The 21514-nt window shown below is 42.8% G+C and overlaps 2 protein-coding genes across 2 annotated transcripts in view; one reads left to right on the forward strand and one right to left on the reverse strand.

Moving 5' to 3' along the window:
- Window positions 1–21514, reverse strand: part of LOC307098917 (olfactory receptor 7D2) — a 49213-nt gene that overhangs the window by 3589 nt on the left and 24110 nt on the right. The window lies entirely within an intron of this gene.
- LOC307098921 (olfactory receptor 7D4-like) lies at window positions 18564–19962 on the forward strand. The gene has a single exon (XM_079770058.1). The coding sequence runs from the start codon at window positions 18776–18778 to the stop codon at window positions 19706–19708; it is 933 nt and encodes a 310-aa protein (XP_079626184.1). The 5' UTR covers window positions 18564–18775; the 3' UTR covers window positions 19709–19962.

Consider the following 21514-nt stretch of genomic DNA (forward strand, 5'->3'; position numbering starts at 1 on the left):
TTGGGCATCATCCCATGCACCAAGAGGTTGCTGGTTCGATTCCCAGTCTAGGGCACATGCCCAGGTTGGGGGCTCCATCCCTGATGAGGAGCATGCAGGAGGCAGCAGATTGATGTTACAGCTCTCATAATGATGTTTCTCTCTCTCCTTCTCCCTTTCTAAAAATCAATACATTATTATTATTTTTTTAAATAGTGTATATAACCTCGTAAAAACCAAATGATGATGGGGCTGGAGAGGAGAAGCAGACACTTTGCTGGAGCAGAGGTTCTCCAATTATAGAAGGCATCAGAATCACCTGGAGGATACGTTAAAACAGATTGTTGGGTCTTATCCCTGGAATTTCTGTCAGCAGGTCTTGGGTGGGCCTGAGATTCTGCATTTACAGCAAGCTCCCCAGGATGTGCTGATGCCAGTGCTTCAGGCACCACACTTGGAGAATTACTGTATTACAAGAAGACAGAAAGCTCTGAGCAGGTGGGTGGAAACTTTTTATACTGGAGAAAGTGCCAATTCCTACTGACACTTGAGCAAGTTACTGGTTCCTGAATGAGTTTCCATCGGAGCTGGAGTTAACAGAGACAACAGAATCTAAAAAGACATACATAACCAGGAAAATAAATTCCAAAGATTAAAATAAAATTTCCATGGGACATCATCAACCATGATCTCTCTTTCCCTCACCACTTTTTATCTAATTTATTTATTTGAGAGAGACACATCGATTTGTTGTTCCACTTATTCACGCATTCACTGGTTGCTTCTTGTATGTGCCCTGACCAAAGATCAAGCTTGCAACCCTGGTGTATCAGGATGATGCTCTAAGTCAGTGGTCGGCAAACTGCGGCTCGCGGGCCACATGTGGCTCTTTGGCCCCTTGAGTGTGGCTCTTCCACAAAATACCAGGGCCTGGGCGAGTCTATTTTGAAGAAGTGGCATTAGAAGAAGTTTAAGTTTAAAAAATTTGGCTCTCTAAAGAAATTTCAGTCGTTGTACTGTTGATATTTGGCTCTGTTGACTAATGAGTTTGCCGACCACTGCTCTAAGTAATTGAGCTACCTGGCCAGGGACCCCTCACCATTTTTTTTAATATGTCTATTCATATGCCGTATTCACTAGGCCAGGGGACTCACTCCACTGGCATTGCTTAAAGAAATATTTATACAAACTCTTTCTCTGACTGTTGGATGCTGAAGACAGACTCACCCAGGGAATGGTAGGGAGATAGAACTTGTCACAAAGTCATGTCTGTGAGAGGCACAGGTGTGGTCTTCCCCTGGACAGGCCTCATTGAACTATGGGTGAGGATGCTAGGAAGTATTTATGGTTTCTCAAGCCCCAGGAGAATGATTTTTCATCATTCCTCATTAAAAAAATTGTTCCTCTGATGTTCTACTCTTGAAGTCACTCGGCTCCCTTGGGGTGCAGAGCAAATGGCAGAACTGAAAGCCTGTGCTTATTCTGTCTCCAGGAAGGCAGCTTTGGAGCCAGACGGACCCATACCACCACCCCCCCTCCCACCCCAAACACACACCACACACACACACACACACACACACACACACACACACACACACCCCTCTTCCCTCACTTTCATCACTGTTTATCTGGCTTTGAGGAAGAGAGTCCCCCTCAGGAATGTGTCTGTGCTGCAAAGATCCATCTCCCTGTGGCTACAGTACTTAGGGTCTCAAAGTAACACAGAAGAAAATGGAGATGCATCTCTCAGTGAATCCCTTGTGTATGTGGTGCTGAACATGCTGTGGAGATAAAGTCATGTTTCAAGAGAGGGAGAGTCAACCCTGTAAAATGATGATCTGAAGGCAAGTAAAATACAGGCTGAACAATAAGTCTTGGGGTTAGTGATATGGAAAACAATAGAGCAGAGATTTTCAACTTTTTTCATCTCAGGGCACACATAAACTAATTACTAAAATTCTGAGGCACACCAGAATTTTTGTTGATCTGACCAAGAAAATAGATATAATTGTGATTCATTCACACCAGATGTTGTGTTGGCTGTTGTCATTTTTTATTTGACAATCTAAAGGAAAAGAGGCTAGTGCCCTGACTAAGTAGTCAGGTATTGCATGTTTTAAAAATTCTTACAGCACACCATTTGAAAATTGTTGCAATAGAGCAATTTTGGTAGAGTGATGGGGAAGAGTCTACTTTTGCTGGGCATGGGAGTGACTTAGCAATGAGGAAATTGACCTTGTGAGTGTAGAACACTATCAAGAACTTTGGTTCTTGAAAAACCCCTATAATCTCAATGGCATAGTTCAAAAGCCATTGGAAATATAAATACAAGTCTTTAAATATTATATAAGTAATTTCATCATTCCATCTAGAAAGTCTTAGAGTGCAACAACTCCACCATGGCAAGATTCAAAATTATGTATGTTATGAATTCATATTTTGTGGCTATAAACTGAACATACTTTTTTTTTGAGAAATCATTTATTTTAATGGCAAAATTTTTGCATATCAGTAAAATCTGTTATATTTAAAATTGTGTATATAGTACATTTCTGTCAAAAAACCCTTATACATCTTTCAGTTGTCAAAACAAAGTAAAAATATGGTTGCATAAAATCACAAAAATATAAATTGCTGAAAAGATAAGAAATAATTTACATTAACTCCTTTATATCTTCAATTAGTAAGAATTTGCAAACTACAATAAATTCATGAAAATTCTGATGCAATCTTTACATACTCCATGAAAAATTGCTGAACACGCTTCTTAATAAATTTGTAAACTCGTTGAGATAAAGTTTATCAAAATATTAATTGGACAGGGTCTCTTATACTGCAACACCCAGTAAAAGAAAAGTATTTGCAATTTTTCAAATTTTGAATCAGTTGTTCTCTGATATGCTAAGATAGGTCTTTATTCTATGGACAATTGTTCAGTGGCTAAGTTAAATTTTTCATGTTTAAAAATTTGTTTACTCTTTTCCTGTTAATTTCCTAACAAAATTTTAATAACTGAAATAAATAATTTGCTTTATCATCTATAAAAAAATGCTTTTCTTTATTTTATATGCAAGATTCCAAGCCATTTTATAGCTGACCGAAGTCACAAGCTCAGATCAGTGAAAAAAATAAAAAAAGGTTTCAAACTTTTGTTGGTTGTAGACCCGTGTTCATAGCAGCATTACTCACAACATCCAAAAGTGAAAGCAACCCAAGTATCTTGACAGATGAATAGGTAAACAAAACATAGTATATACATACAAAATAATTTTATACCGTCTTAAAAGGAAGGAAATTCTGATGCAACATCATGCTAAGAGAAATAAGGCACTCACAAAAGGACAGATATTGTATGATTCCTCTTATGTGAAGTTCCTAGGGTAGTAAATTCATAAAGACAGAAAGAATGGTGGTGGCCAGGGCTGGGGTGAGAGGAAATAGGGAGTTAGTGTTTAATGGGGATAGAATTTTCAGTTGGAAAAGATGAGTTCTGAAGATGGAAGGTAGTAATGATGTTACAACAATGTTAATGCACTTAATGCCACAAACTGTACACCCAAAATTTGCTTAAATGGTAATTCTTACATTATATTTATATATATATTTACCACAATAAAAAAAAAAAAAGCAAGTTAAAAAAAGAACTTCTGCCTTGGCCGGGTGGCTCAGTTGGAAGATTGTTCCATATACCAAAAAGGTTGTAGGTTCGATTCCCAGTCAAGGCACATACCCAGATTGTTGGTTGGCTCCGGGTTGGGGTAGATAGGGGAGGCAACCAATCGATACTTCTCATTCACATTGATGCTTCTCTCTTTCTCTCTCTTTCTCTCTCTTTCTCTCTCTCTCTCTCTCTCTCTCTCTCTCTCTCTCTCTCTCTCTCTCTCTCAAATCAATACAAAACATATCCACAGGCGAGGATTTAAAAAAAAAAAAATTCTGCTGCCCTAACTGGTTTGGCTCAGTGGATAGAGCACTGGCCTGCGGACTGAAGGGTCCCAGGTTCGATTCCGGTCAAGGGCATGTACCTTGGTTGCAGGCACATCCCCAGTAGGGGGTGTGCAGGAGGCAGCTGATCGATGTTTCTCTCTCATCAATGTTTCTAACTCTCTATCTCTCTCCCTTCCTCTCTGTAAAAAAATCAATAATATATATATTTTTAAATTCTGCTGGATATTAGTCATCTGATTTCAGGTGACAAAATTAATCAAAAATTTTAAATTTCACCGAAACCAGTTTTGCTCAATGGATAGAGCATCAGCCTGCGAACTGAAAGGTCCCAGGTTCGATTCCGGTCAAGGGCATGTACCTTGGTTGCAGGCACATCCCCAGTAGGGGGTGTGCAGGAGGCAGCTGATCGATGTTTCTCTCTCATCGATGTTTCTAACTCTCTCTCTCCCTTCTTCTCTGTAAAAAATTAATAAAATATATTTTTTAAATTTTTTTAATTTCATTGAATTTATTAAGGTAACACCTAGAATTTTAAAAAAAGCATAATATGCTAATTAGACCAGACAGCCGAACGACCTTCCGGACGTCCTTCTGAACAACCTTCCGGACAAAGCCATGGCAGCAGGGTCGAGGCAAAGGTGTTTAGGGGTGGTCAGGCAGGCAGGCAAGCAGTTAGAGGCAATCAGGCAGGCAGGCAGAGGGGTTAGGGGCAATCAAGCAGGCAGAGTGGTTAGGGGCAATCAGGCAGGAAGGTGAGCAGTTAGGGGCAATCAGGCAGGCAGGCAGAGTGGTTAGGAGCAATCAGGCAGGCAGGCAGAGTGGTTAGGGGCAATCAGGCAGGCAGGCAAGGGTTCCTTTCAAGTGTACAATTCTATAATACATATAAGGCAGGCAGGCAGGTCCCGGATTACGAAAGGGATATTCGACTGCCACTTTAGGCCTGATCCCACAAGGGTCCCTGATTGCAAGAGTGTGCAGACCGGGCTGAGGGACCCCCACTCCTGTGCACAAAATTTGTGCACTGGGCCTCTAGTCCTATCTAATAATAGAGTACCATGTAAATTACCATCACTCCGCTACGCCCACGATTGGGTGGCAGGAGGCTGGGGGCGGGACTCGGGGTGGCCTATCTGGCCATTGAGAGGCACGGATCTGCTGCCACTGAGGGGGGCTACCCTGCTGTTGAGAGGCGCAGGGGGCGGGACTCCCGCCCCCTGTGCCTCTCAACAGCCAGATCCATGGCCGCTGAGGGGGCCTGCTGCGGACACCCAGCGGTGCCTCTCAATGGCAGGGTGCTGGCTGCTGGCACAGGGACGGGCCTGCAGAACATGCCCCTGTCCTCACACCAGCTGGGAGGCCGTGGAGCCCCCTGGTCAGAGGAAGCATGGCCTTAACAGACCCGCTGAGCCAGCGTCGGCCGGTCCACGAAGTTAGTCGCCCCAAGAGCCAGGAAGTCAACCCTCGGAACAGAACTGCAAACGTGCGTCACGAAAGCATGCACAAGGCCGCTCCAGGTAGCGCCCACGGGAGCCAGAACACGGATGCTCCAGGCAGCGCCCACGGTAGCCGGAACACAGATGCTCCAGGCAGTGCCCACAGGAGCCGGAACAGAAACCCAACGTCCCCGGGACAGGCGGGTGAGAACCGGGTGCGTTAATTCACACACCGACTGCTCAGGTACGGGGCCCGGAACATCCCGGACTCCGGTGGCTGCTGGCTGCTGGCACAGGAACGGGCCTGCGGAACATGCCGCTGTCCTCACACCAGCTGGAAGGCCGCGGAGCCCCCTGGTCAGAGGAAGCGTGGCCTTAACTGACCCGCTCCCACCCGCCAGGGGGCCACGCCGTCGCCGCACGCCGAGGTGGTCCTGGGGGTGCTGCTGTGACGTCACCTCTGGAAGCTCTCTGTGGTTTAATGATCCAGAAGCTCAACCAGAAACAGCCGGTGGCAGATGTACCAGAGGAGACGGGGCAGGGCCGTACGTCCCTGCCGGCCAGCTGCGCCTCTCAACAGCAGGGTAGCCCCCCTCAGCCGCTGCGGACCATCAAAAGTGGGGGAGCTGGGTGACTGTCTGCTCTGGCACCAGGCCTTTCAGAAGCTAGCCGGAGGCTTCTGAAAGGCTTGGTGCACCAGCAGACAGGCACCCAGCTCCACCGGGAAAAGCGAAAGCATGTAGGGGACCCTAGACGTGCATGATTCAATCATGCACTGGGCCTCTAGTTGGTTAATAAAATTATATAGGTTTCAAGTGTACAATTCTATAATACATATCTACATATTGCATTGTGTTCACCACCCAAAGTCAAATCTTCCATCATTATATATTTAATCTCCTTTCCTACCTCGCCCCTACCCTTTCCTTCTGGGGACCTCCATACTGTTATCTGTGTCTATGAGCACTTTTTTTCTTGATGGCTCATTTGCTGCTTTCAGTTTTATATCTTACATATGAATGAAATCATTTGGTTCTTGATTTTTTTCTTATTTTGCTTACTATGATATTCTCAAGATCCATCCATGTGGTCAAAAATGTCAGTATTTCATCTTTTCTTATTGCTGAGTAGTATGCTATTGTACATATGTATCACATCTTCTTTATCCAATCATCTATCAAAGGACACTTTGGTTGTTTCCATGTCTTGGCCACTGTGAATAATGCTGTAATGAACATAGGGGTGTATATATCTTTGCGAATAAATGTTTTTTAAATTTTGGTGCAGATATCCAGAAAAGAGATTGCTGGGCCATATGGTAACTAGATCCTTTTTTGAGGAAGCTCTGTACTGCTTTCTGTAGTCACTGTACCAGTTTACACTCCCACCACCAGTGGATAAGGGTTCCTTTTTCTCTACAACCTCTCCAACAGTTGTTATTACCTGTGTTGTTGATAATAGCTATTCTAACAGGTGTGAAGAAGCATTTAATGTAGTTTTGCTTTACAATTTTCTCAGAGTGAAGTTGAGCACCTTTTCATATATCTGTTGGTCATTTGTATGTCATCTTGGGAGCAGTGTCTCTTCAGACCCTCTAGTCATTTTTTAATTGGATTGTTTTATTGGTTGTTGAGGTGCATGAGTTTTTTTTACATATTTGGATATTAATCCTCTATCAGCTTTTGCTGTATCCCAAAAGTTTTTGATATGTTGTGTTGTCGTCTCTTATATATCTTTTGAAATCTTTTCTTGAACCAATCATTCTTTAGTAGCATATTGTTTAATCTCCTTATATTTGTGGTGTTTCCTGCTTTCCTTTTGCATTGATTCCCAATTTCCAAGGATTGTGGTGAGGGGAATATGATTGTTGATTTAAATGTTATGTTTGTTGAGGCTTGTTTTGTGTCACAAAATATGGTCCATTCTTGGGAACATTCCATGTGCACTAGAGAAGAATGTATAATCTGGTGTCCTAGGATGAAAGGCCCTTTAAATGTTGATTATGTCCAGTTGATCTAATGTATTATTTAAGGCCAGTATTTCCTTATTGATTTTCTGTTTGGATGATCGATCTATAGTTGTCAATGGGGTATTTAGATGCCCTACTATAATTGTGGGTTGTTGATGTTTTTTTGTCAGCTTCTCCCATTAGTTCTGTTAATAGTTGCTTCATATATTTTGGTGCTCCCTGATTGGTGCATATATATTAGTGTTATGTCTTCTTGATGTATTGGACCCTTTATCATAATAAAATGTCCACCTGTCTTGTTACCGTTTTCTTTTAAATCTTGAAATCTATTTTGTCAGATTTAAGTCTGGCTACACCCACTTTTCTCTGGATGCCATTTGCTTAGAGAATCATTATTCCCCCTTTCACTTTGGGTTTATATTTGTCATTGCAGCCGGGATGTCTCCTAAAGGCAGCACGTGTGTGTGTGTGTGTGTGTGTGTGTGTTTAAATTCAATGTGCTACTTGGTGCCATTTTTTATTGGTGAATTCGGTCCACTTACATTTATGGTAATTATCCTATATAATAAAAGCATAATATGCAAATTGACCATCACTCCAACACACAAGATGGCTACCCCCATGTGGTCAAAGATGGCCACCCTCATCCCATGTGGACATAAGATGGCCACCACAAGATGGCCAGCAGAGGAGGGCAGTTGGGGGCGACCAGGCTGGCAGGGGAGGGCAGTTAAGGGTGACCAGGCCAGCAGGGGAGGGCAGTTAGAGGTGACCAGGCTGGCAGGGGAGGGCAGTTGGGGGCAATCGGGCAGGCAGGGAGCAGTTAGGCGTAGATCAGGCTGGCAGGGGAGTGGTTAGGGGGTGATCAGGCTAGCAGGCAGAAGCGGTTAGGGGCAATCAGGCAGGTAAGCGGTTGGGATCCAGCAGTCCTGAATTGTGGGATCGGGCCTAAACGGGCAGTCGGACAACCCTCGAGGGGTCCCAAATTGGAGAGGGTGCAGGCTGGGCTGAGGGACAACTTCCCTCCCACCACCCCCCCTCCCATGCATGAATTTCGTGCACTGGGCCTCTAGTTGCTGTATAAAGATACATAGCCATTTTATCTTTTGTTTTCTGGTAGTTCTATGGCCTCATTGGTTGTTTTCCTTTGTGTTTCTGTCTGTTAGTTGTGTTTGGTGGTATTCCATAATTTTTCCTCTGTTTCCTCTTTTTGAAGTTAAATGTCTTCAGTTTTGGTCTGTGTGTGTTTACCACTAGGTTTATGTAAAAAAAATAATGTTCCATAAATACGGCAGTCTTTTTCTTTTGAATGCATTTAATCTCCATTTCCCTTATAAATTCAGACCTTTGCTCTCTCCTCTTTTGTTTTTATTGTCACAAATTAGCTCTATTTATGCCTTAAGTTTATTTCCCAACTGCAGTAGCTAATTTTCTTCTCTTAGAAAAAAATATTTTTACCTCCTTTAACCTTTATATTATACTTAAGAGTGTAATACCCTATTCTGAATAAAAGTTGCAATTTCCTGCTTCTGGCTGCTAGTTATCTAACTCACAGTTTTGTACCTTTTGATATTTTGTTTCAGATCAAATAACACTAGTGTCCCAGTGCACAGATTCATGCACACTGAAAGGAAATTAATTAGAAGAAATATTTTAATATCGCTATTCACCCTTTCTCTATAAGTGTCAACCAAATTCATGATCAACAATGACAGATCAAAACACATGCGTGCAATTGGCACCAGCAAGAACTTATATGTATTGTGTATGTGCGAGTCAACTTAGCCTTTTATATAGAGAGAATAAACTTGCTTAACTAGACCTGCTTTCTGATTTAGCTAAACTTTTTCCAGCCCAGTGAAGCACCCCAACTTCTCTTTCAGGTAATTGTCAGCAACACAGCAGTAAATATCAACACAAAACAGATTATTTTAGATCATGCAGGGAGAACAAAGTGTAAAATCTTTAACTGCAGCATTGTTTGATTATATTCTGCACAGTGAGAAAACCTGAAGTCATTTTCAAGTTCAACCATTTCTTACTTATTTGAAGTCGGGTCAAGTTTCTAAATGTTCTAAATCTTTATTTTCTGGCTAATGAAAAGAAAATAGGATTCTACCAAGTCTCCTATCTACCTACTCCAGAACTTCTGTGAGGATCAAATGAGATGAGGCATGTGAAAATGCTTCACAAACATTTGTTAAACTGTAAATGTTTGCACCTAGCTATTAAGCAAGTTGGGTTCCTGGGCTGAAAAAACTCCAAGGCGGCTAGTCACTAGGGGGAGGAAGCCTGGCGTTGCTATGTGACGTCATTACCCGGCACCCACAGTGACTGTTTCCAGGCTGGGCTGGGCTTGGGGCTGCATTTTGCACCATGGGGTCTTGGCAGCAGTGGCTGTGATGTGGTGCGGTGTTGCTCTGGTGTGGCAACAGGGCCCGTGTCCCACTAGGGGGAAGCCGAGTGCTGGTTTATTGGCGTCAGGTCTGTGGTGAAGTTTATTTTTAAATGGCCAGTGCACATCATGGCAGCTCCTGCATTGAGCATCTGCCTCCTGGTGGCCAGTGCACGTCATAGCTACTGGTCAGACGGACAGACACTTAGCCTTTTATATATAGATCCTTTATTATTTCCTAAAATGCAGGTCTGGTGGTAAATTCACTCAGCTTCTGTATGTCTGGAAGTCTTTCTTTCTCCTTCATATGTAAATGATATATATCCTTCTGATGAAGTCAGATCTCAAGAGTTAATTTTTTTTTACTCTGAAGTCTCTTCTTCCATCAGCATCATTTCTAGATTTCTATCTTCAATATCACTATTTCTTCCATCTGGTTAGCTCTATTTCCTAAGCTTACTAGTTCATTTTCATCTCTTTTATTGAGTTATCTCCAGGATTTAGTTGGTTCTCTCTTAAAGTTTTAATCTCTTAGGTAAAGTACTCCTTTGGTTCATTAATTTTATTTCTGAGTTCATTAAACTTCCTATGTTTTCTTGTACCTTGTTTTTTTAGAAATTCAGTTTTGAATTCTCTGCCTTTGAATTACATATCCTCTTTTTATTTTCTAGAGATTTTCATTTTCTTTCTAAGCTGCCTTGTTACCTTGGTTATTCCTAGTATTTGATGAATTCTTTCTCTGCCTAAGCATGGGAATAAAATGTGATGTGTGTGTGTGTGTGTGTGTGTGTGTGTGTGTGTGTGTGTGTGTGTGTGTGTGTTTTGAGTAGCACTTCTCTAATTAGGTTGATAATCTTTCTTTTGTTTGCCAGTAGGTGGCGGTGAAGTACAAATTTTTAAGTTTCTCTTGCACTGCTGTCTTCTCTGGATCTCTGCTACCTTACAGAGGTGGAAAAAAGCTGATTCCCTGGGGAGGTGGGTACCTCCTTTGTGACCAGGTTACTAGGTCTCAAGGTACCATCCCTGTGGGGGAATGTGATAGACTATGGGGTTCTGATCCCATGAAATCCCAGTGCTGTCCCCTGCAGCCAGATGCTGCCAGCAGTGCTGCACTGCTGGAGGAGTCTGAGGTGGCCCAACCAGGCTCAGCCATAATGGGTGAGGGGTGAGCTGAGATAGGCTGGCGGGTACATTTGTGGCTTTTTCTCCTCCCAGTAATGCCAACTGCCTGACCTCAGCTCCCTTACCTCTGTGTCTCCACCCGTCTCTAGATTTAGCCCAAGCAAGCATCTTCCCCTCGGGGGAAAACGCTCCTGCCTCTCCAGTTCTCAGGGCTGCATAGTGTGCTCTGTAGCCCAACACTCACTGCTACAGCTTCTTCTGGGGCCCACTGCTAGCTCTGGGAGTGTGAGGGGCGGCATCCACGCTCTGTGGCTGTTTTTCTGCCAACCAGGAGCAGCTGCCAGACAACCAGATATGCATCTGCATATCTACACTCCATCTCTGCCCAGGTCACTGGGTTCAAAGTATGTGCTGACCACTCAGGCAGAGATGCTTCCTCTACCTCTCTGCTCTTCAGAGTGCAGACTACAACCTGATTTCTCCCCTCTCCCAAGCCCTGCAGTGAGCACTGGGCTGCCTCTGTGGCACCAGGCTCTGCTCTTTACTCTTCCCTCCTCCTCTTGGCTCCCATTTTTCCATCGCCAGATGTTTCAATGTGCAGATCTCTCAGATGTTTGTGTATTGAGCAGGGAATCTTGTGTTGAATTATAATTGTTAAAACTGTTGTAATTCCAGGGACAGAGACCAGGGGAGCCTCTCACACCACCATGCTTCTGATGTCAAAATTAATCAATTATTTGACTGGTACTAGAAATCTTATCAAATTTATTAATTATTTCCTTAAAAAATACCTCTTGTGTCCACGTTGTCACTGAAAAATTTTTACAAAACACACACCTTTTTCATTTTGCTCTGTTGCAGAAAATTATAAATGCCATCAATTACAACATACCTTCTTTCTCTTTCTTTTATATTCTAGGCACAGTACTACTTTCTGCATCTCCATTCAATTCTTCATTAGTGTGCCTTCAATTGAAATTCAAAATCTTACCCATACTTACTTTTAAAACTAAAAAAGTTTAATTTTATTGTAATTTTAAAATATTCAATTTAATTAGCAATTACAATGTGCATAGTATCACTGTAACTTGTGCTTTATATTTATATAAAGATATAATGTTACACTGGTACATCAAAAATGTGTCCATTACATAGACAATTTAAAGCAAACACTATTTTATCTTCTCTCTAGTTCTATGGGGCATCCTTGAAAAGGAGGAACCTAATTTGTGGGAGCCATACTGTCTATGCTGTTTTTATTAACTGAAGAGGGGTGTTTTCAATATTTGAGAGAGATTTTTGTTTTGTATTCAAAGCTTCCTCTGTACCAGGAAGTATAGGCCCTAGAAAATAAAAAAATGAGACTCAGTAGTTTTTCTCCAAATAATAAATATCTAGTTATACGAGGACAAAAATAAAATGTCCTCTCAGGGATCAAAGGGTATCATAACTTCAGGTCACAGAACTTTTAAGTTAAATGACACGAGGATCAGCCTTAATATTGTTAAAGATAATATCTAAAACTTATTTTCCCCGTACTTTATGCACCCACCTCATACTGACCACACAGGGAGCATTGCTATCTGTCAATCACTACTCAATGCAGTTGTGTCAACTTGGAATCAAGATATTAAGAACTTGCCCCATGTCACAAAGCTGACAAGTAAAGCAGACAAGGATTAAGACCCTGGTGTTATCTCTCTCTGAGATTGTCTGGGCCAATTACATGACTGCAAGAAGAAGTGGACAACTTTATTGGGATATCCAGGAGCAGGGGCTTTGCCCTAAATTACTGTGTGCCGACTCTGTGCTCTTTGCCTATGACCTCAGCCATCCATACATCCTATATAGTTGATGCAACAGGCACCCCTCACTGCTCTTTGCTGTGGTCTACCAGAAAGCCCCAAAGGGAAGAGCACAATGAATAGGTGATCTCTTCCTAGAGCATCCGGGAAGTGAAGTAACTTAGTTGGGTTGGCAGAGGCAGAACACTGGCCAGGTGCCCCAGGTCCGGAGTCAGACTGAGGATTTTAACTTGGCTTTACGCCTTTCTGCCTCATGACCTGTACAGATTACATAAGCATGCTATGCTCCTTTCCTAATCTATAAAACAATAAACTGGGCACAGACTTTGAGGGAGATTTTGCAGATGAAATGAAACAAGTTACATAGTACACAGAACTCAAAGCCTGGCACTTAGGATCCAACACGTGGCTCCCTCTTCCTCCCAGTGGGTAGAAGAGATCACTCCACTGACCAGGGAGGAGGTCTCTAGAAACAAACAATCAAAACGGCATTTTCTTTAATGAGAAGGAAAATGATTCAGAACCAAATAATCCTCTTGTGTCTTTCATTTCAGGCTCGCCTCTCCCAGGCCAGGAGGAAATTCCCTTGAGCTACGTCAGGTGTCAGTCTATCCCTGGGCCCTGTGCTTAGCGTTTCATCCCTTTTCCTGTCCTTATTATTTGTCCTCCACTGGGAGAAGCAAAGATAATAGAGCCCAGACCTTCAGAAATTCCATTGTGATGCCCCAGCATTCTCAGAAACTGTTGTGGCAAAGAGGTAAGAGGGGGACAAAATTTTTACTTGCATGCTCTCCTGGCACATAGGCAGGGATGTACAGGAGGAAAAGCCCGCCAAAATCAAGTTAAAAGTCCCCGGCTCTGGACAGGGCTCTTCCAAGCCTCACTAGACCTCATGTTCTCTTACTTCTATCTTTACGTCTACTGTCCTTCACTGCCTCTCAGTTCTGGGTCTTACACTCACAATCCTCTATCCACTCACTTGAACTTTCCCTCGCCCAATATTTTCTCCAATGGGACATTTCTACATCTATAGAGCATCTCTCTGTGCCTAACACTGAGCTAGGTGCTGCACATAAAGAGGTAGCTGTAATGTGTTGCTCTCCTGGGAGGATGAAAATTCTAGTACGTGCAATGAAGCAATGTAATGGCTTGGCCCATGTGCAGTTTAGTCTACCAAGATACAGAGAATGTCCAAAGAGAGAGTGGTTAGTGCAGCATGGAGGTCAATAAAGATTTCAGGACAGTGTGGTAGGAGGAATAGGACTCTTCCATGTGAAGAAGGGAGGAGGACCCAGGGTGAGAGGGACTGGTAAATGAAAAGGCCCAAAGCTATGAAACTGCACAGAATGTTCCCAGCATTAAAAGACGTTGAGTATCTAATGTCAAAGCATTTGGATAAAATGTGGATAAAAATGTGACTCACACGAATACATAGAGAGCATATGCCAAAGACTTATTAATGAGAAGGGGAGTGAAGCTAGTTTGAGGAGCATTTGAAGAACAGAAATTTATATAGGCAGGAAAGAAATGATGGAATTAGTTTGCTAAGTTAGATGCAAAAATATAGAAAAATAAAATCAAAGCTTTTGGGGTCATCTTTTCTCCCATAGGGCAATAAACAATAACTTTGGGGTAATCCTTTTACCTGAAAATAATTTGCATGTATGCTGGACAAAAATCACTTGCAATTTATTAAATTCCTATGAGCAATTTAGGAACTTCAGTGGCTAGGTCCCAAGCAGACAAAGGAACATTCCATCAGAAAGTGAATTAGGCCATGGGACACTTCAGTGAGTCATCCTTTTGTCTCACTGCAAAGTTCTGGGGAATTCCCTCTTTAATGCAAAGGATGGATTAGAAGCCAGGAAAAGGGGTGGCGGAATGGGAGATGAAGACAGAGCAGTAGGATAGGGGCCAGATCATGGAGGGCAATGGTGTTTGGGCTCTCCCCTAGAGGGATCAGGAGCCGCTGAGTAATTTTTAAGATGCATACAATGCTGAGATTGGAACTACCCTGACATCCCCTGCAGAATGAGCCAAATGGGTGGCAATCTATTTGCAGCACAGATGAGAGGTTAGCAGGACCTGGATTAAAGCAGCATTGGGAGTGAAGAAAGTGTCCAGTGGCAGTTTATTTTGCCATTTTGATACCATAGACAGAGTCTTCTTAAATAATCTTCGTATACTCATCTATTTTATGAAAAAGTATTGTAACAACAGCCATCCTCATCTATTCCTGATTCCTTGTCCTATTTTAGTTTTCATTGATTTAGTATGAAATTAGAGCACTTTTTCATGTTTTTATCTACTTGTATTTATCCTCTTATTTTTTCTATTTGTTTCTTATTTTTAAGAGCTTTGTAAGTTACTGCACTTTTATATTTTCTCATAAGTTATAAGTTCTCCCTCCCTCAGATTTGAATTTGCCTTTTTATGTCATGTATCATTGACAAACAAATGATTTATTGTATGTACTTTAAACTACTGATCTATTGCTATGTAATTACTTTCACTGGTCTACTTAGGAAGTTTTTACACTTCAGGAACTCACATAAATATATTATCTACTAGAGGCCCGGTGCACAAAATTTGTGCACAGGGGAGGGGAGTATCCTTCAACCCGGCCTGCACCCTCTGCAATCTGGAACCCCTCGGGGGATGTCTGACTGCTGGTTTAGGCCTGATACCACAAGGATCGGGCCTAAACTGGCAGTCGGACATCCCTCTAGCAATCTGGGACCGCTGGCCCCTAACCACTCACCTGCCTGTCTGATAGCCCCTAGCTGCTACCCCACCGGCCTGCTTGTCCCCAACTGCACTCCCCTGCTGGTCTGATCACCCCCAACGGCCCCCCATTGCAGGCCTGCTCGCCCCCAACTGCCCCCCCTGCCAGGCTGATCACCCCCAACTGCCCTCCCCTCCTGGCCTGATCGCCCCTAACTGCCTCTGCCTCAGCCCCACCACCATGGCTTTGTACAGAAGGTCTCCTGATCTAATTAGCATATTATCCTTTTATTAGTATAGTGTTCTGTTCTCAATGTTGCCAGTCACTCTCTTTCTTACTATTTATTTTGAGGTGTTTAAAAAGTTAAGGAGTTTTCTAAACATTGTTACTTATATCACTTACCTTTATGGGTGATTTGTGATATATATTAAACTAAATTCTCATATTGGCTAGTATTTGTTCCTTAACTGTTCAATTTGTTCCATTGATTCCTCTATATACAGGTGTGGGCAAAAGTAGGCTTACAGTAGTTTGTATGAAAAATAATAATATTTACAAATAATCTATTTATATAAAGAGCCAGGGTCCATAACCACTGAAGGCTCGACCAAGTGGGAGGGGACTGGCGAGCGGGCTGAACTCCGCAAGGTTCCTGGTGGCCAAAGGTGCAGAGCTGGAGTGTGGGTGTGTGCATGAGCGTGGAACGAGTGACACACACTCACACGCCTGCAGCCACACAGGGCCCTCGGCAATGCCACCGGCACCTCCCTGGACTTCACCATACAGCCCAGATCCTCCATGTCCCGCGCCCCGGGGCTTCTCAAGCTCAGCAAGAGTTTGCTATTTGCCCAAGGTGCGTTAAACAGTTTTCTCTTAAACCGTTTGTGGGAGTGTAATCTGATTTAAAATCAATGGACTAAACCAGTGGTCGGCAAACGTCGGCTCTTTGGCCCCTTGAGTTTTTAGCAAAGGCCAGCTTAGGAGTACCCTAATTAAGTTAATAACAATGTACCTACCTATATAGTTTAAGTTTAAAAAATTTGGCTCTCAAAAGAAATTTCAATCGTTGTACTGTTGATATTTGGCTCTGTTGACTAATGAGTTTGCCGACCACTAGACTAAACAAACAGAAGCACTTTCTAGAAAGTAAGTTTGGAAATGTGGATCAAAATTCAAGTGAATTAGCTTTGGGCCAGGAGTTCCATGTCTGTGAATGTGTCCTAAGTAAACAGTCAAATAAGCAATTATGTTTACAGTAGTTGTTAATGCCAGGGGAAACCGGAAACAGCCTGCCCCACAATAAAGGGTTAGTGAAGTAAACCATATAGTAATGTCAAACAGTCGGGAATAACACTGTAGCCATTAAAAATTGTCTGTACATCCAATTCATTGACATGAAAAGAAGGCCATAGCCAAATATTAAGTGGAGGGCAGGTGAAGCTCAGAACAGGTTATGTATATTTATATGTATGTATATTTCATATGTCAGGGAAATAATGGTTTTAAAAACAGTGATTCTTCCTAAGCTCTGCAATTGTGATTCAGGTGTGACAGGTGTCCTCTGGTGTCCCATACACACAGACATTCTTGCCTGTGGGACAGCCTGAACCTTTACCACACCTGCCCCTCTCTGCTGTGGCAACGGTCCAATCAAACATTCCCCTTTATTGGGCTGGTTTCCTTTTCTCCTTTGCCCAAACCAGGCCTTTCCAACAAAAGACTATTAACCAAGCAATCCTAACAACAACAAAAAGAATAAACTATGTTTCACATACAACTATAAATCTACTTTTGCCAATCCCTGTATTCATGTCTATTCCCATTCTTAAAGTGCCAGTTTCTCATCATTACTCTTTTAAAAACTTTCTTGTATGTACTTTAAATTACTGATCTATTCCTTTGTAATTACTTTCTCTGGTCTCCTTAGGAAGGACGCTCTCATTCTCATTAAGTTCAACTGAAAAGCCTTCGTGATAAATGGTGTCTTTGTTCTTGATTAAAGGGTTTTGATAGGGAATTGCCTCTACTCTGCCCTGAAAATCTCTCCTAACACATACTTATGAGCCCCTGTTATGTACCAGGTACTGTGCTAAGTGCTTGGGATATGAATGGAAATGAAACAGAAAAGTCATAGTTCTCCCAACCTAAAGAAAGTTAAAGAACTACAACACAACCATGCAGGACACAAAATGGGAATTGAGTGTATTATGGTACACTGATCATTACAATGGCAGAGGAATAAATTGGGACAGTAATAAAGTAACTGTAATATTGTAAGAATTATCTATAAAATCTTTCCCCAATAACCTTCTCTGGGTCAATCTTGAGATGGAGAATGGTCTAGTTCAAGATACTGGCAAATGTCATGAGGGCAAAGAAAAAACACAATTAGCTTTCTGTGTCTCTCTCCCCCTCCCCTTAGAGCACACCCACTGGAATCTTCGAACGTATCTTCCTAAGCTCCAAGACCCTTCTTTTGCCTCTGTAACAGGTTTCCCAAGCCCGTTTCTTCTAAGGCTCACTTTTACTACCTCTAACTTTCTAAATAAATTTTTTCTTTAAAAAAAGCATTAAAGCCCTAGCTGGTTTGGCTCAGTGGATACAGCGTTGGCCTGTGGACTGAAGGGTCCCGGGTTTGATTCCGGTCAAGGGCACATGCCCACGTTGCGGAATTGATCCCCAGTATGGGGCGTGCAGGAGGCAGCTAATCAATGATTCTCTCATCATTGACACTTCTGTGTCTCTCTCCCTCTCCCTTCCTCTCTGAAATCAATAAAAATATATCTTTTTTAAAAAGCATTAAATTATGCAACTCCCAGTGATTTTCCCATACTCTACATTTCCCTGGGACCCAAACGGACCACAGCTACAAGGCAGAAAAGAGACATTCAGCAGGCTGATTGTCCTTTCACAGGAATTATAGAGGTGGACTAGCCAGTAGTCAGGGACAATGCAAAGAAGAACCCTGATTAGTGTGGGACATTAATTTTAAAGAGTAGCTGTTCCAGCCCAGCTGGCATGGCTCAATGGTTGAGTGTCGACCTATGAACCAGGGGGTCATGGTTCCATTCCAGGTCAGGGCACATGCTCGGGTTACGGCTCAATCCCCAGTGTGGGGCGTGCAGGAGGCAGCTGATGGATGATTCTCTCTCATCATTGATGTTTCTACCTCTCTTTTCCTCTCTGAAATCAATAAAAATATATTTTTAAAAAAGAGTCACTGTTCCAGGTAGTACTGATGGAAGCAGGAAAGGAGCAGTATTACTGACATTTTCATCAACTTAAGAAAATAAAACTCTCAGATAAAACCTAAAACTTAATAAGTTTGAAAGAGATGGCACATTCCTGCTTTTTACTGTTTTAACATAGTTGTTGCCTCTCTCCAGGCAGTTCCCATAAATGTATATGGAAGCAGGAAATCAAACAGCCACTTCAAAGTTCATTCTCCTGGGACTTTCAGAAGATGTGGACCTGCAGCCCCTCCTCTTTGGGTTGTTCCTTTACATGTACCTAGTCTGTGTTATAGGAAACCTGCTCATCATCCTGGCTATCAGCTCCGACTCCCACCTCCACACGCCCATGTACTTCTTCCTCTCCAACCTGTCCTTCACTGACATCTGTTTCACTTCCACCACTGTCCCGAAAATGCTGGTGAACATCCAGACACAGAGCAAAGACCTCACATATGAAGGCTGCCTCACCCAGATGTATTTCTTCATGCTTTTTGCTGGGCTAGATGATTTGCTCCTCACAGTGATGGCCTATGACCGGTTTGTGGCCATCTGTCACCCCTTGCACTACACAGTCATCATGAACCCTCGCCTTTGTAGTATCCTCCTTCTGCTTTCTTGGTTAATCTGCCTGAGCTATTCTTTGTTGCAAAGTCTGATGGTATTGAGGGTGTCCTTTTGCAAAGAGACAGAAATCCCTCACTTCTTCTGTGAACTTGCTCAGATCCTCAAGCTTGCTTGCTCTGACACCCTTGCCAACAACATCCTACAATATTTTGTAACTAGCCTGTTGGGTGTTATTCCCCTGACTGGGATTCTTTTTTCTTATTCTAGAATTATCTCCTCCATAATGGGCATTCCATCTATTAGGGGAAAGTATAAAGTCTTTTCCACCTGTGGGTCTCACCTCTCAGTTGTCTCCTTGTTCTACGGTGCCGGCCTTGGGGTCTATCTTACATCTGGAACAAACCAACCCTCCAGAAAGGGTTCAGTGGCCTCAGTGATGTACACGGTGGTCACCCCCATGCTGAACCCCTTCATCTACAGTCTGAGGAACAGGGACATAAAAGAAGCTCTGAGGAGATTTTTCAGCAGAGCATAATCTTGGTGAGATCATGCAAGTTAAGGACAACAGAGATCCAAAGGGCTGATAATTAGTATTCCTAAATATGTAGCCTGAAGACATAGAGAAGAAATATCATCATGACATACTAGAAGATATTCCTGACCAAAGACGAACTTGGAAGTAGCACACCCAAAGGCTCACCATCTACCAAGGAAAAAGAATGGCCAACCAATTACTACACCTCTTGTGGAAATAAACTATTTCAAGAACACAGACTCCTGTCCTGATTAGTGCAGCTCGGTTGGTGGGAGCGTTGTCCTATGCACCAAAAGGTGGAGGGTTCAATTCCCAGTCAGGACACATACCCTGTTTGTGGGTTCAATCCCCACTCTGGGGCAACTAATCAATGTCTGTCTGTATGTCTGTATGTCTGTCTGTCTCTCTCTCTCTCCCTCCCTCACCATCTCTCTTTTTCTCCTTGCCTCTCTCTAAAATCCAATAAAAAATAAAGAATGCAGATTCCTGCAAGCATCAAAGGAGAAAGCAAGTAAAGCAATGCAGCAAGGGAGAAGAGAATGACAACAAAGTCTACACATTATTAACTCATCTTTACCCCTCTGCTATGTTCTAGCTAGAACAAATCACCATGTCTGCTGGGCCATGTTTTCCTTGGTCTGGAACTGTTATCTGGACTGTCTCATACTGACCTCTGTGACCCCATAAAATTTTATTTAGTGTATCTTGCCTGTGGTGGCCACTGACCTACATTGAGGACTTTAATAAGAAACTTCTTTGTAGTGTCTACTGTAAAAGAGAAAATTCTGATTTTTGTTGATTCATGAGCCAGCGTATCTGAAATGAGAGTCCAAAGCAATTCACTTTCTGCCTTCCTTGCCTGAATCATGCTTCACCAAATCTGCTCGTGCCTGGCTTCTTCTCACAAGTTAGGCTTCAAATCAAAACTGTCCACTCTGACACAGACAGTAGGGTCGTGGAGGCCTGGGGTGGGGGATCGGGAGCAGGGGCGGGCTATAAGCGGTCAATGGGAGCAAAAAGGGCATATATGTAGTACTTTCCACAATAAAGATTTAAAAACAAAACAAAAAACTATCCACTCTTCAGAGGCCTACCCTGGCCACCATCCTCCTACTCATTCCAGTTTTCATAGCACTTATATATTGAGGGGCAGCATAGCATAGTGACTAAGAGGGCTCTGGGCTCAAATATTTTCATCATTCACTAACAAGTGGCATAATCTTGCTCAAGTTACTTCTTTCTGCCTCCATAGCCTCATCCATAATAATGATGACAATACATTTCCTAGAGTTCTGGCAGGGATTAAATGTTACACATAAGGGAGCTCAGAACAGTGTCTGACACAAGCACTCCGTAATTGTTAGCCATCATAAGGCCATGAGGACCACCGAGGAGGTCTACGTTGACCACACAAAGGTGCAGAGATGATAAACAGCCAGCCAGGGACTCTTTCTCCCTTAAACTCTATTAACTACTATAGCTTGCACTGCCGAGAGAGAGAGAGAGAGAGAGAGAGAGAGAGAGAGAGAGAGAGAGAGAGAGAGAGAGAGAAGCACTTCTCTATTAGGTTGATAGTCTTTCTTTTGTTTGCCAGTAGGTGGCGCGGAAGGACAAAAAAATTTTTTAATATATTTTATTGATTTTTTACAGAGAGGAAGAGAGAGGGATAGAGAGTCAGAAACATGGATGAGAGAGAAACATCGATCAGCTGCCTCTTGCACACCCCCTACTGGGGATGTGCCTGCAACTAAGGTACATGCCCCTGACCAGAATCGAACCTGGGACCCTTGAGTCCGCAGGCCGATG

The sequence above is a fragment of the Cnephaeus nilssonii genome, assembly GCF_951640355.1.
Source record: "Cnephaeus nilssonii genome assembly, chromosome: 5".
Classification (NCBI taxonomy): Eukaryota; Metazoa; Chordata; class Mammalia; order Chiroptera; family Vespertilionidae; genus Cnephaeus; species Cnephaeus nilssonii.

What these genes read in the sequence shown, in the direction of transcription:
- LOC307098921 (XM_079770058.1), top strand. Translation starts at nt 18,776, where the DNA reads ATGTATATGGAAGCAGGAAATCAAACAGCCACTTCAAAGTTCATTCTC.